Source organism: Sus scrofa, chromosome 2 (genome assembly GCF_000003025.6).
Source record: "Sus scrofa isolate TJ Tabasco breed Duroc chromosome 2, Sscrofa11.1, whole genome shotgun sequence".
NCBI classification, from domain to species: Eukaryota; Metazoa; Chordata; class Mammalia; order Artiodactyla; family Suidae; genus Sus; species Sus scrofa.
The window spans coordinates 782,650-795,208 of record NC_010444.4 but is presented as its reverse complement, the minus strand read 5'-3'; the positions used below and the strand labels follow the sequence as shown (position 1 = coordinate 795,208).

Below are 12,559 nucleotides of genomic sequence, written 5' to 3'. Positions count from 1 at the left end.
TCAGGGGAGACAGTCAGGCCCCCGGGCCCACGTTTGCTCAGGATTAGGACAGCATGAGGGAGAATAAACAGTGGTGGGGCAGGATGTCCTGGCGGCGGGCAGAGATGACCAGGTGTCAGCGGGCAAACGTGCCCGCCCTTCCCTCCAGGAACCCCAGTGTTGACTCGGCACCGCACTGCTGGCAGCACGGCTCCAACGCAGCCCGCACATCCCCGCCACCTGCCCCCTCGGCCCCTGTCGCAAGGGGCGCCTGGCACCGAGGCCCCACCTGCGGGCCCTCCCCCAGTCTCAGGGCCCCGGCGGTGACCAGTGACCGGAGTCGGGGGCCGGGAGGCGCACCACCGTCCTGAGCCCGGCCGCCCTGCCGTGGACTCAGGCCCTGGGTGGAGGAGGGTGCACAGCAGGGCGCGGCCCCCCCCGTGGAGCCCAGCCCTCCCCAGGTCACAGGCCCAGGCCTGACCTGCCATCTCCTGGGGCCCCCGACTCACTCTTGCTTTTTCTTGGGGGGTCGATGGGGGTCCCTCCCATCCGGTTGTCTCGCCTGTTCTGTCACAGCCCCTGCCTCGCCCCCACCTCTGGGTTGTGGTCGATGCGGTCAGTGAAGGGACACCCCGGCCACTGGTGAACTTGGACTCTGAACCGTAAGCAGAGGGCATGTTGGGCAGCGGGGGTCCTGGTGGCCTGGAAAGACCCCGAGGGGCCGGACTGAGGGGGCTCAGACGGAGGCGTCTCAGGCGCCCCAGCCCGTGGGAGGACACGCTGGAGCCACCACACCCGCGTCTGACCCCACGTCGTCTGCTCCATCAGAGCTCGGGCCCCTCAGGAGCCACCTTACTGGGCAGCAGAATGGCAGGGCTGGCGGGGGGTGGGGGGCAGCAGTGGCCAGAAGCCCTCGCACGTAGCCCCCTGCCCCAGACCCCTGCCCAGGGAGGCTGCCTGGCCTCTGGCAGAGGGGCTTCTGCCCAGGGGAGCGGTCCCTGCCCTCCATTCCTAGGGCTCTGAGGCGGCCACCCCGTGTCCCCGTCCGCACATCGGGCCAGAGACTGTGAGTGACACACACATCCAGGCGCGATGTGAGCAGAGACACCGGAGCGGACCTGGCCGGCCATCCCAGAGCAACTCCGCTTCCTGATGCCCAGACGTGGAGGCCTGGCCGCCGCCCTGGGGGCAGTTGGTGGTGGCGGCCCTGGGAGCAGAGAGGGGCTGGGTGGGAGCTCTGAGTGGAGGTTGTCCAGATGCAGCCAACAGGAAACAGAGACCCCACCCCAGGGACAGAGCCCCAGGCCCCACCTCCTGCTGAGACCAGTTGGGGCTGGAGGCTAAGCGCCTGGAGAGGCTGCAGGAACCACCCATCTGGAAGTCCCTCCACCCGGGGCTCAGCTTGCGGCCTGTGAGACGGAGTCTAGGGGCCACGAGGCCCAGGCCAGGGCTGTCACCTGGGGGACAGTCTCCAGACCCCCAGGCTCCAGTGGGTGCTCCCGGGTCTGTCTTCGCTGCAAGAGGGGGGCTGTCCCTGTCCCAGCGGATTGCTGGTACTTCATGGCCTCCAGTGGGCTGGGCCCCTCGGCTCGGATGGGGCCCCTGATTTGGACGCAGGCTGTGTCCCCCGAGGGAGCCCCACCAGCTCTTCGTTGCGTGGGAGGGGGTGTGTCACTCATGGGACAGGGTGGCCCTGAGCTTGGCACGGGTGGACCCTTCAGGACCTGTCAACTGTGGGGGGCCCGGGTTGCCTGAGCCCCGCAGAGGGTGGCACCCAGGCTCTTTGTCCCAGAGGAGGGGAGGCTCCCGTCCAGCCGTGTCAGCTCTGACCTGTCCTGGGGACCTCCCTGCTCCGCCCCTGGGCCCCTGGGGGTGTCTGACGGGTCCGAGTCCACACGGCCGATCACACCCTTGGTCCGGTTCTGGACTGGCCTCCGGGCACCTCCCTCGGCATCATCCGTCCTCGTCGGGTTCTAGGACCTGCGCTCCTTAGAGGGAGCCTCAGTCGCCAGTGCCTTTCCTCCGGAGCCCGGAGCCCCGGCCCCGACAGTAAGGCCCCAATGTTTGCTTTGTACTCTGTTCTGTGAGGAGGTGGAGCTCTGGGGAGGCCCCTCCAGGCGGCTCCTGTCACCTTGACAGGCCCCCAGCCCAGCCCCCAGCCGGTGGCCCGGGCCTCCTGAGCCCTGCCTGTCCTCTCTCAGGTGGGGGGGGGGGGTCCTGAAGGACAGAGAAGCACCTGGCTGCTTCCGGCTGACCCCGGCCACCTTCCATCCCCTCTCCCTGCTGGGGTCCCTGTGCCTCCGACCTCTGACCTCCGACCCTGCCTGGCCACCTCCCCTCAGCTCCCCCCCCCCCCCGCCTCCCTCGCTGCTGAGCGGGACACCTGAGCACAGCCGCCTTGGGTCCACAGGTCCCTGCTCTTGCCACTTCCTCAGAAGACCGGCCGTGCTGGCGGAGGGGCCTCTGTGACACCCGTGTCCCCGGTGTCACCGCCAGGTCGGTTGTGAAGGGCCAAACTGCTGCCCAGGCCAGTGGCCAAGGAGGCCAGAGCTGTGGCCTGCGTGTGCCCAGGGCCAGGCTGGCCGCGGGAGCCTCCTCTGGCCTGAGACCAAGCGGCCCTCTCCTGGGGGCGGGGCCGGGGGGCCCTGGCCGGGTTCTGAGTGTCCCTGGGTGGGGTGAGCGTGCTGGGGGCAGAGGTTGGGGGGCTGCAACCCGGCCTGCCCACCCCGGTCACAGGCTCCCCAGCGCCTGGGCCCCCGCCATCCCCTTCCCTGTCTCCAGGAGCCCCCAGCGCTGTATCTGGGCAGGAGCTGCCCTCGGTCTGGGCGCCCCCAGCACGAGGTGGGACACCCCTTCCCGTCGACTGGGGCAGGACCCAGAGCCACAAACACCTCATCGAGCCCCTGAAGGGATGGCCCTGCCAAGGCCAGGCTCCAGGGGCCACAAGTGGTGGGGTGGGAGCTGCCCAGGCCAGCCCTGGCCCCGGGACCTCTTCTGACCCTGAGTGTCCACCCCGGTGGTGACAAGTCGTCCCCTTCTCTCCCAGCATTGGGGGGTGGGGGGCACGCGCTGGCTGGAGGAGCTGCCCTGCGGGCAGAGGGCCCATGCCCGCCCCTGCAGCCCTCCTGGCGTAACCGGCCAGGCTGCGGGTCCAGGGGGCAGCAGGGACCCGCTCTCTGCTTACTCCTGCTGCCGGGTCTTGGTTCCAGGCAGGGGAGGGGCGTGTGCTCTGCGGGGGGTAAGGGATTAGTCACCCAAGTGAGGGCACCCAGCCCAGGAGGAAGAGGAGGCTCCCTCAGACACCCAATCCCCCCCGTGGGGCAGTGGCGCTGATTAGGCTGCCGCCTGCGGCTGTGGGGGCAGCGGGTCACTGGGGCAGCGGCTCCCAGCAAGATGTGGCCAGGAACTTCCTGCTCCCAAGAAGGCATCCCATGGGGGCCACAGCGAGTTCCCCGTACCTGCCCCCGGCTGCGTCCGTCCACCTCCCAGTCAGGCCATCTCCTGGGCCCAAGGGGTCATGGGGTCATGACTGCGGGAGCCCCTTGGCCCCTACCTGGTCTCTGCCCACGTGGCTGGAGCCAGCATCTGGGTCAGGCAGCCCTGGGGGCTGGGCCCATGGCACCTGGCGCTTGCTGGTCAGGATGCGGCCGGCAGCGGCGGGAGGGGGCACGCCAGCCAGGGGGGTGCGTTGCTGTAAAGGGTGGGTCCCTCCCTTGACCCTTGAGACCCCTGACCCTGCTTCCTGAGCCCCAGGCCCAAGCTGGAGGCGGTCGGACCATTGTGCTGCCGCCTTGTGAGGGCCTCAGGGACTGCAGCCAGGTCCCAGACCCGGCTCAGCCTGGGCCTGGTTCTTGTAACAGAAGCAGCATGAGTGGACGCAGCAGGTGTCAAATCCAGGAGCCAGGGACTCAGCTTCCTGTGTCCCCACAGCTGACCTCCAGCCAGCTGCCCTCCCCAGGACTCGGTTCCCTTTGTGCTGTGAGGGGCCCACCCCCTCGTATCGTCCTGGAGGACAGGTGGTGGGCGTCTGCCCCCTGCCCTGCATCCATGCCCGGCCCCTCGAGCCCACTGCCTGGTGTTCACAAGTCCCTGAAGCCCTCTGGCCCAGCAGTGGGGTCGGGGGGAAGCCCAGCCGGACCCTGAGCCCAGCACTGTCCAGCGCCCCCTTCCCTCCCAGCTGTGGCTCAGGTCAGCTGGCTGGCGCCTGGCCCTGTGGGCTCCTCTGCTCTGGGGGCCCCTCCCACAGTCAGGCGTGGGGAGTTTGGGACGCCCCTGGGCACTGCCGGGCTGGACCCGTCCCACCACTCTCTGCTGCCCTGCTGGGCAGTGGGCTGCCTCCACACCTGGGGAGGCATGTCCCCACAGCCCCTGCCCTGGAGATCCCTGGCCAGGCCCTGGGGCACAGGGCCAGCCCCGCTTGCTGTCCCAGTGCTGCCACGGGCTGGGCCCAGCCTGAGGCCGCTGTGTCACAGGGCAGGTTGGGGGTTCCCGGGCCTCCAAGGAAGAGGGGGCTGGGCTCAATCGTGGAGGTTCTCAGGGCAAGAGTCAGGGGCCGTGGCGGGGGGCGGCAGGAGGATTCCTGGGGACTGGGTCTTCCCTGGGCCTGAGTGTGCATGCGCCCGCACACGCAGGCTCGCCTGCCCGCCCCACGCCAAGCTTGCTTGGAGGTGATGAGCACGGAGGTTGGTGCAAAGAAGAGCGCCCCCTGCTGTCTTCTGCTCGGCCGGATGGATCCAGGCCTTGAAGCCCTGGCGGGCCCCGCGGGCCCCATCCTCCCGAGCACACCCCCTGTCATCTGCACTCGCAAAGACGAGGCAACGGGCCTCCCCAAGCGGTCCTGGGCCGCCCCCGCCCTGCACCCCACTCCTGAGTTTTATGGACAAGCTTAAAAACCACTCGGGGTCCACAAGCTGCAAAATGCTCCAAGTTTATTGACAAAATCGAAGGCCCTTTCCTGAGGCCCAGCCTCCAGGTGGCCGGCCGAGCAGTCCATGGCCACGTCCGCGGGACCGCGGTGGAGCAGACCCTTCTGTGACGGTGAGGCCTGGCAAGAGGGAGCTGGATGCCCAGGCTGGGCCCCTGGACCCTGGAGAGGGACCGGGTGGGTGGACAGTGCATCTTAGATTCAGTCACCTGGACCGGGGACTCAGGGGCCACTGGCCTTGGAAGCTGAGATTTGCAGAGACCACACAGACGCTCTCGTCAGTGTGTCCAGGAGGGAGGGCCCGAGGGCAGGGCTGCGTCCGCCGGCTCTACTGGAGAGGCCGGGGCTGCGGGGCCCCTGTCCTCCAGAGCCCGTGCCCCGCATCCCGGCTGAGCTGGGGCGCCTCCTCCTCTGAGAGGCTGAGGTCGCCGTGGGAGTCGCACCGCTGGCCCACGCAGCCACACTTCTCTACCTCGGTGTAGCTGAAGGCCCGGCTGGAGCCGTCGGGGCAGTGCAGGGTCACGTTTCTCAGGGCCACCTGCAGCTCCTGGCAGCACTTGCACCTGTGCTCTACGGCGTTGGCCTCCGGGGAGTACCTGGGGGCAGAGCCCACTCAGCGCCAGTGCCACGCAGCCACCCGGCCTCACCCGGACGGCACCGTCGCACCACCCGTGCTGGGGGCACACAGACGGTGTTTGATGCTGGCCCCACGTGCTGGTCACGTGCTGGTGCCCCTGTGGCTCGTTCCAAGCCCCCCCGCCAAGGGCAAGGGAGGGGGGACGAGGGGCTCTCACCAACCAGTTGACCAGCAAGTCACCAACGGGGACCCTGAGCTCAGAGCCTCAGTAAACGGAAGAGCGTGATTCCAGATGGGCTGGGTGGGAGCCACTGTCCCTGGACCCTCAGCCCAGCCCCCCACCCTCATCCACTGGCCTGAGCCCTGGGCGGGCCCCGCTGCGCCTCCCCAAGCAGAACCCTCTGTGGGTCGGGTGGGGGCTGGTCTGCGCCGGCTGAGCCAGGGCTCACTTACATGGAGGCGGTGTCCCCGCAGTTGCCCTGGCAGTAGGTGAGGCGCACGGGCCCCGCGGAGCGGCAGCTCTGCTGCTGGAGGACCTGGTGCTGGTGGTACACAGCGCAGCCTGGGGAGGAACATGCCGGGGGCAGGGGGGTGCCAAGGTCAGCGCCGGCCTGGCCCCCGGGGCCTCGGGGGCAGTGGGACTCCGTGCCCCCCCCCCGTAGACACGCCCACTCACTGCTTTGGTTCGACGGGGACAGAACAGGCAGCAGCCATCCTTGCTCAGCTGAGCCTGGTCCTGCGCCAAGAAAGGGCGCTGTCAGCGCTGGAGCAGCCCAGGCGGGCACGCAGGCCGGGTGCGGGCCTGGCCGGTGCGCGAGGGCAGGGCCACTCCGCCCGGGCCTCCCCCGCCCCCCGCGCTGTCCTCTCCCGGGACTCACCTTAGCGCAGGTGAGGGGGGGACATGCCTTCCTCGTGGTCACCACCACCAGCCCCTCCTGGTGCTTCTCACACTCGTGTGTCACGCAGCGGTTCCCTGGGTCTGACCAGGACTCGCCGGGCTGCAAGGAGGCCCGCCGGCAGGTGAGGGCTGTGTCTGTCCGTCCGTCCGTCCGTCAGCCCCGGCTGCGGGCTCCCCCAGCCCCTGCCCTGCACGTGCCTCGCATTGGCACTGACGGCTCCCTAGGACGCTGCCCGCATGGCGCCCCGCTGTCGGTGTCCCAGCCTTCTGTGCAGGGCTGGGGCTGGCCTTCCTGGAGCCCAGGGTCTAACCCACCCAGAACCCACCCTAGGCCCGGAAGCCCTCTGCCTGGGCCCTGTGGCCGCCACTCACGTAGAAGAGGTGGACGGAGCTGTCGCTGGTGTTTGTAACACAGGCCACCTGCTTGCAGAACCCACAGCACTGCCCTTGCCGTTCCTGGTACTCGAAGCCCTGGGGGGAGGGGGGCGTGAGGCCTGAGCCCCGGCGGGCGGGCGCTGGCAGGCTGCAGCCGGGGGAGGGCGCAGGGGAGGGCACTCACCACGGGGCAGTAGGTGCTGCAGATCTGGGTCTCACAGCTGATCGCGAACGTGTCTGACTCGGGGCCCCCAGGCACCTCACATCGGCAGGTTTCACACAGGGTCGAGGAGACCACAGCCCCGGGCTGGGAGTTGGGTGGCGTGTGAGGGAGCCGGGAGGAGCCTGGCGGCCCAGCCCTCCAGGACGTCCCCTCCAGGCCTGGCCCTGCCAGGCTGACCCGTCCCCCTGCGGTGACCCTCTGCCATGCCTCCTGGCGGTGGTCCTGGACTTGGGGCTGAGCCCCCAGGCTGTGCCTGCAGGAAGGTCCCCTGCTCCAGAGGACACGGCCCAGAAAACCAAGGCTGAGGGCCTCGTCCCTCTCAGGACAGGGATCGTGGTCCCAGGAGAGCCCACAGCTTTTCCAAAGGCCGCCCGGGTCCACGGGAGCCCAGCCTCGGGAGAAGCTGGCAGCACAGGGCACTCCGGTCCCTGTACACCACGAGGGCCTGGCCTTGGGTGGTTCTTACCTGGTACAGGGTACCGTTGACGCTGCAGGAGGTCCAGTCTGCACGGGGAGAGATCAGACCTGCAGACCCGCGCTTGGTGCCCGGCCCCCGCCACCGCCCGTCCCCAGGTCCAGCTCCCAGGCCCGTGCTCCTCCCCCGCCAGACACTCACTGCAGCTGTAGCTCGGGCAGCAGGCCCCCTCCTCATAGGTCAGGACGAGGTGGGAGCCCTCAGGACATTCCACGGGCACTGGGCAGCGTGTGGTGTTGCAGGCTGCATGCGACGGGAGGGGTGTCAGGGCTCTTGCCTCCCACCCCAGCCCAAGAGTGGCCCCCAAGGCTCTCCAGGAAGGCTGACCACCAGCAGGCAGGTGGTGGGCTCTGGGGGGGCTGCTCACTGCCTCTAGGGGTGAGGCTTCCGGGCAGCCTGGGCACAGGAGCCCCCTGACCTCCACACGCCTTCTTGCTGGGGGTCAGCCGACGAGGCCACAGAGGGGGAGGTTGTGCCCCCGGGGCCAGCACCTCGGGACCCTTCAGGGCAAAGCTGGCCCGCCCAAAGCCTGGGGCTTACCGCAGCTGTACTGGGGACAGCACTGGCCGCTCTGCAGGGCCTCGGGCACAGGCACGAGGCCGGGCTCCTGGCAGGCAGGGGGCAGGGGGCAGGTCTGGCTCCGGCAGCTCACTGTCCGTGTGTGGCCATCACAGGAGCACTCCTGGCAGTCGAAGCTGACGGTGTGGCCAGGCTGTGAGTGGAAGGACATGTGAGCCCCGAGCCCTCGGTCACCTGCCTGTCCCGGGGCGGCCGTGCCGGCGGGCGGGGCAGGGAGCCAGTGGCCTAGGGCTGCAGGGGGTCTTCGCAAGCCGGGTGTGGCTGTGGGCTGGTGGGGCCAGGAGGCGTGGGAGGTCAGGGGACCAGAGGCCCCCCCCCGCCGCCACCGCCGCCTTCAGTGTCCGAGCAGAGCAGGTGGACGGGCATATGGAGGACAGGCCCAGCCAGCCCCCTCACCACCCCGCACGGCTCCCGGCGACCTCCTGCATCTTGCTGGGGAAGCCCATCCTCCTCCCGGCCCCTCCTCGGAGGCCCCAGCCCCCCAAGGAGCCACACTCACCTCCACAGGCTCCCCGTGGGGGCCCAGGCACCCTGGAGGGAAAGGGGAAGGGTCACTGCCGGGCAGCACAGCCCCAGCCCGTCCCGGGCCGGCCCGGTGTCGGGGCCGGGGCGGGCCCAGGCCGCAGCAAAAGCCCTGGGGTCTGGCTGAGATGCGCAGACCCCGAGGGGGCAGCTGGTCCTGGCGCTAGCATGCAGGACGCGCCCTGCCAGCCCGAGCCCAGCCCTGAACGTACAGGAGCAGTCGGCCGGCACGCAGACCTCGGAGCCCGTGCTGAAGCGCATTGTGCCCTGGGGGCAGAAGCAGCCTTCCGTGATGGAACCGGCCTCCGGAAGGGCCCTGCAGGGAGCCGAGGGTAAGCTGTGGCCCCTCCGGAGCTGGAGCCGGAGCAGCTGGGGAACGGCGCGGGGGGTGGGGGTGGGCGGTGAGGGCAGGTGCTTACAGTGCGTTGGCGCTGTTGTTCATGTAACAGTAGGGGGGGTTAGACGGGCCGCAGGGCTGGTACACGGTGTCAGCGGGGCAGGGGAAGGCTGCACGGAGGACAGAGCACACCTGAGCCGGGGCGGGGGCAGGGGAGCACCGCAGCAAAGCCCAGGCTGGGTCGGCCAGGGAGCTCTTTGAGCCAGGTGCCTGCTCTGTGCCCTGCAGCAGCTGGCATGTCGGAGCCCTCGCCTGCCACCCTGCACCCTGGACCCAGGCCCTCTGACCCGGGTGGCGGCTCTTTTCTCTCCAGGAAACACATGCACTCTGTCCTGGACTCAGCCCTCCTCCCCCCAGAAGCCCACCGTGACCACCCAAGCCCACCCACTGATTGCCCAGCGTGCCTGTCCCCTGGCCACATGCTGACGGCCCCTGCCCCACAGGAGGGGCTCTCCGAGCCGGGGAGAAGCACTCACGGCACGTGTGGTTGGTCCGGCCCCTCCAGTCGATGCACACGCCCAGGGAGGCACAGAGCGCGGCGTACAGCTCCAGGCCAGAGCACAGCACGTCTGTGTCAGGCATGTGGCAGTGGTCGAAGACGCAGCCTTGGAAGAACGGCCACGGGGGGATCTCCGCGTGGCACGGCGCAAAGACCCTGCGGCCCAGGGACACACGCTCGGGGGCGGCTCTGCCGTGGGGCCGCGGGCTTCCCCAAGGGAGGGGCCTGGCTAGAACCACCACGTTGTGCCAGGCGACCCGGCTTCAGGGGTGATCTGTGTGCAGTGGGGCAGGCGTCTGGCGGCAACACAGTTTTCTTTCTGCAACTGCCCCCGTCTCCCGCCCGCCACACTGGCTGCTGCCTCTGCCTGAGGACGTAGGCGGGGACCTCCCTGCACCAGCCCCAGCCGCTGAGACTCCGGCTCCCTGGGCAGCCCCTGCAAGCCCGCCTCCCCCGTCCCCCTGAAGGGTGGGGCCTGCAGGACTACTCGCCCCACCCCCTCACCCAATCCCAGCCCCTGCCCAGGAAACTCACTCGCTCAGAATCAGCTGGCAGATTGGCGAAGGTGGGCACGAGGTGGGCGGAGTCGTGGGCTCCACCACAGTGGGCCTTGGGGGAGGCGCGTGGCAGGGTGGCTGGCCAGGGAGGGTCACCTTCCAGTGGCTGGACATGTCAGAGCAGGAAGCCACCACGGCGCCCCCAGGCAGGCGACACTCGTCCTTCTGGTCATTGGTGCAGGTGCCTGGGGCGTGGGGGGGGGCGGTCAGGCACGGGAACCACAGAGGCACCTGCCCCCCCCTCCAGGTGCAGCATCCCTGAGCTGGGGGTCAGCCCCCATATCTCTGGGCAGCCGGTGCTGCGTGGCCATGGGACGGCCCCTGACCTCTCTGGGCCTCCTTCTCCCTGCAGGAAGCCGGGCCCAGGGGCAGCTCCCCAGGAGGTGTGGGCCTCAGGTGTGGGTCACAGGGCCAGGCCCCTGTGCCTGTCGCCGCGCGATCTTGGTGCAGCAGAGTCGCAGGCGGCCTCGGCCCCGGCCGAGAACGCGGATGCGGAGGGACACGCCCCAGGCCCACCCTTCTCACGCCGGAGCCTCTCGGCCACGGTCGATGACCAGGGAGAGGGCCCGGGTGCAGAGAGCCGGGCGGGGCCGCGGCAGGACGCTCACCGCACTGCCCCTCCGTGTTGTTGGCGAACTTGCTGAAAGGCACCTCCACCGAGAAGATGAGGCCGCTGAACATGACCTGGACGCCGATCTCAGGGATGGCCACGTACATCTTGATGCCGACTTGGGAGACGACGATGCCGTCTTTCCGGAAGCCGGGGCTCACCACCTCGTTGTTGAAGATGATCTGGACGGGGAGACGGCGGGGGCGGGGGGGCGGTCAGCCGCGGCCGGCGCCCCGGCCCGGCTGGGGCGCGCGGGGCGGCCCGGGGGGCCCCACCTGGTTGGTCATCACCCCTCGGACGGGCCTGCGGGTCAGCACCACACGGTCCTGCTGGTACTCGACAATGATGGACTGCGGGCAGGACAGCCCGTCCTCGGCGCCGCAGAAGTAGTTGTCCACCAGCACCCGGAAGTGCCCGTACACGGGCACGATCTGCTGCACCAGCACGTAGGTGCAGTTGTCCAGGAAGGTGTAGTAGGTGCCGTCGAAGGTGATGTAGTGCGGGTCGCCCCAGCCGCTGCACACGCCTGCGGGCAGGAGCCACCTTCAAGGGCCGCACCACGGGCACCCCCGCGGGCTCCCCCGGGCGCGGGTCCCAGCGCCCAGGGAGCCAGCACCCACCCTGGCACCAGGACCCACACGCCAGCAGCCACACAGAACGCCGTCCAGCAGGAGCTTGATGTGGCCGAGAGGTGGGAGCAGACCCCCTGCCCCGCCCCAGGGCTCAGAGCACCAGCAGGGCTCCACGGGGCGCCCCCGCTGCTGCCCGCTTCTGTCCTGGGGAGTCCCGCCCGACCCCGCCACTCCAGCACAGTTCCGGCCCCGGCCACCCGGCGCCCACCCGCCCAGTGTGCCGGCTCACACTGGCACTGGTAGTCCTGGCAGCAGCCTCTGGCTTGGCCACCTTCACCGCGGGGTAGCCATTGGCACACGTTGGCTTCTGCACCTTCGGGCAGTGGCGCGGACGCACGGAGATGACACCGTTGCCCTCGCAGGAGGCCTCGGTGCAGTTGGGCATCGGCCAGGTTTCACCCTTCTGTGGAAGCAAAGTCAGCTGCAGGGCCCTGCCCCTACCCCCACTGGCTGCCAACCCCTGGCCCCTTGGGGCTCAGCGCTGGCCTGGGTCTCCCCCAGAAAAGACCCTCCTCCCCCATCCCCGCCGCCCCTGGGGGCTGCGCTGGCAGGAGGGTCTCTGGGCCGCCTCCTCCCCGATCTGCCCATTTCCATGGCGTCCCCCAGGCCTGGACTCCCCGTCTCCGTGCCGTGGCTGTTCCCGCCCCTCTGGCCCCATGGGACCTCAGGAGCCACGCCCCTGTCACCCCACCCCCCGGCCCTGCCAGCAGTTCTGGAAGAGCACCAATGGCCTCTTCCCAAGGTCAGCCTATGGTCAGCCTGCATCGGCCCAGGGCCTGTGACCTTCAGCCGCACTTGACCCCACAGCACAATTGGAAAGAGGCCGAGCACCCCTGCACGGGCCCCTGAGCCCCTGCGAAGGGCAGGAAAGGCGAGATTACCATTCTTGGGGGGACGGCATTGGGGCATCCATGCTGAGGGACGTGGGAGGAGGGGGAGGACCCGGGTCGGGGCGTGGACGAGGCGGGAGGCGGCCTGCTGGTGGGACAACTCAGGTCTGTCCGCCTGACCACGCGGCAGGCCAGGCTGCACACGGCGTAGTAGCAGTGGCCCGAGAGGTCGGTCTCTTCGTAAATGATGGATCCTGGAACAGGAAGAAGCAGGTGGGAGCTCCCAGGCCAGCAGCTGACGCCTAGGCGGGGCTTTCGCCAGGACCACACTGAGAGGGATCCAACCAGGCTGCTGGTACACTGGGTGTACCAGCTGGGTGGGACTGGCAGGGGGCCTTCCACCCAGATAGGAATCGCAAACCCTCACAGATGCCTTCGTGGGTCCTGCAGGCAGAGCCCAGCCCCTCGGACTCCCATCAGAC

At 69.5% G+C, this 12,559-nt stretch overlaps 1 protein-coding gene across 1 annotated transcript in view; it reads right to left on the bottom strand.

Moving 5' to 3' along the window:
- The window catches only part of MUC5AC (mucin 5AC, oligomeric mucus/gel-forming), a 32,425-nt gene continuing 24,753 nt past the window's right edge, over positions 4,888-12,559 (bottom strand). The window contains 20 exon segments of the mRNA XM_021082583.1: positions 4,888-5,499; positions 5,934-6,042; positions 6,157-6,174; positions 6,177-6,216; positions 6,359-6,478; positions 6,751-6,849; positions 6,938-7,060; positions 7,443-7,480; positions 7,593-7,694; positions 7,992-8,163; positions 8,530-8,561; positions 8,765-8,868; positions 8,972-9,059; positions 9,426-9,604; positions 9,983-10,190; positions 10,614-10,797; positions 10,891-11,141; positions 11,477-11,506; positions 11,509-11,650; positions 12,129-12,331. Coding sequence (XP_020938242.1) covers positions 5,232-5,499; positions 5,934-6,042; positions 6,157-6,174; positions 6,177-6,216; positions 6,359-6,478; positions 6,751-6,849; positions 6,938-7,060; positions 7,443-7,480; positions 7,593-7,694; positions 7,992-8,163; positions 8,530-8,561; positions 8,765-8,868; positions 8,972-9,059; positions 9,426-9,604; positions 9,983-10,190; positions 10,614-10,797; positions 10,891-11,141; positions 11,477-11,506; positions 11,509-11,650; positions 12,129-12,331 — 2,510 coding nt within the window. The 3' untranslated portion in view covers positions 4,888-5,231.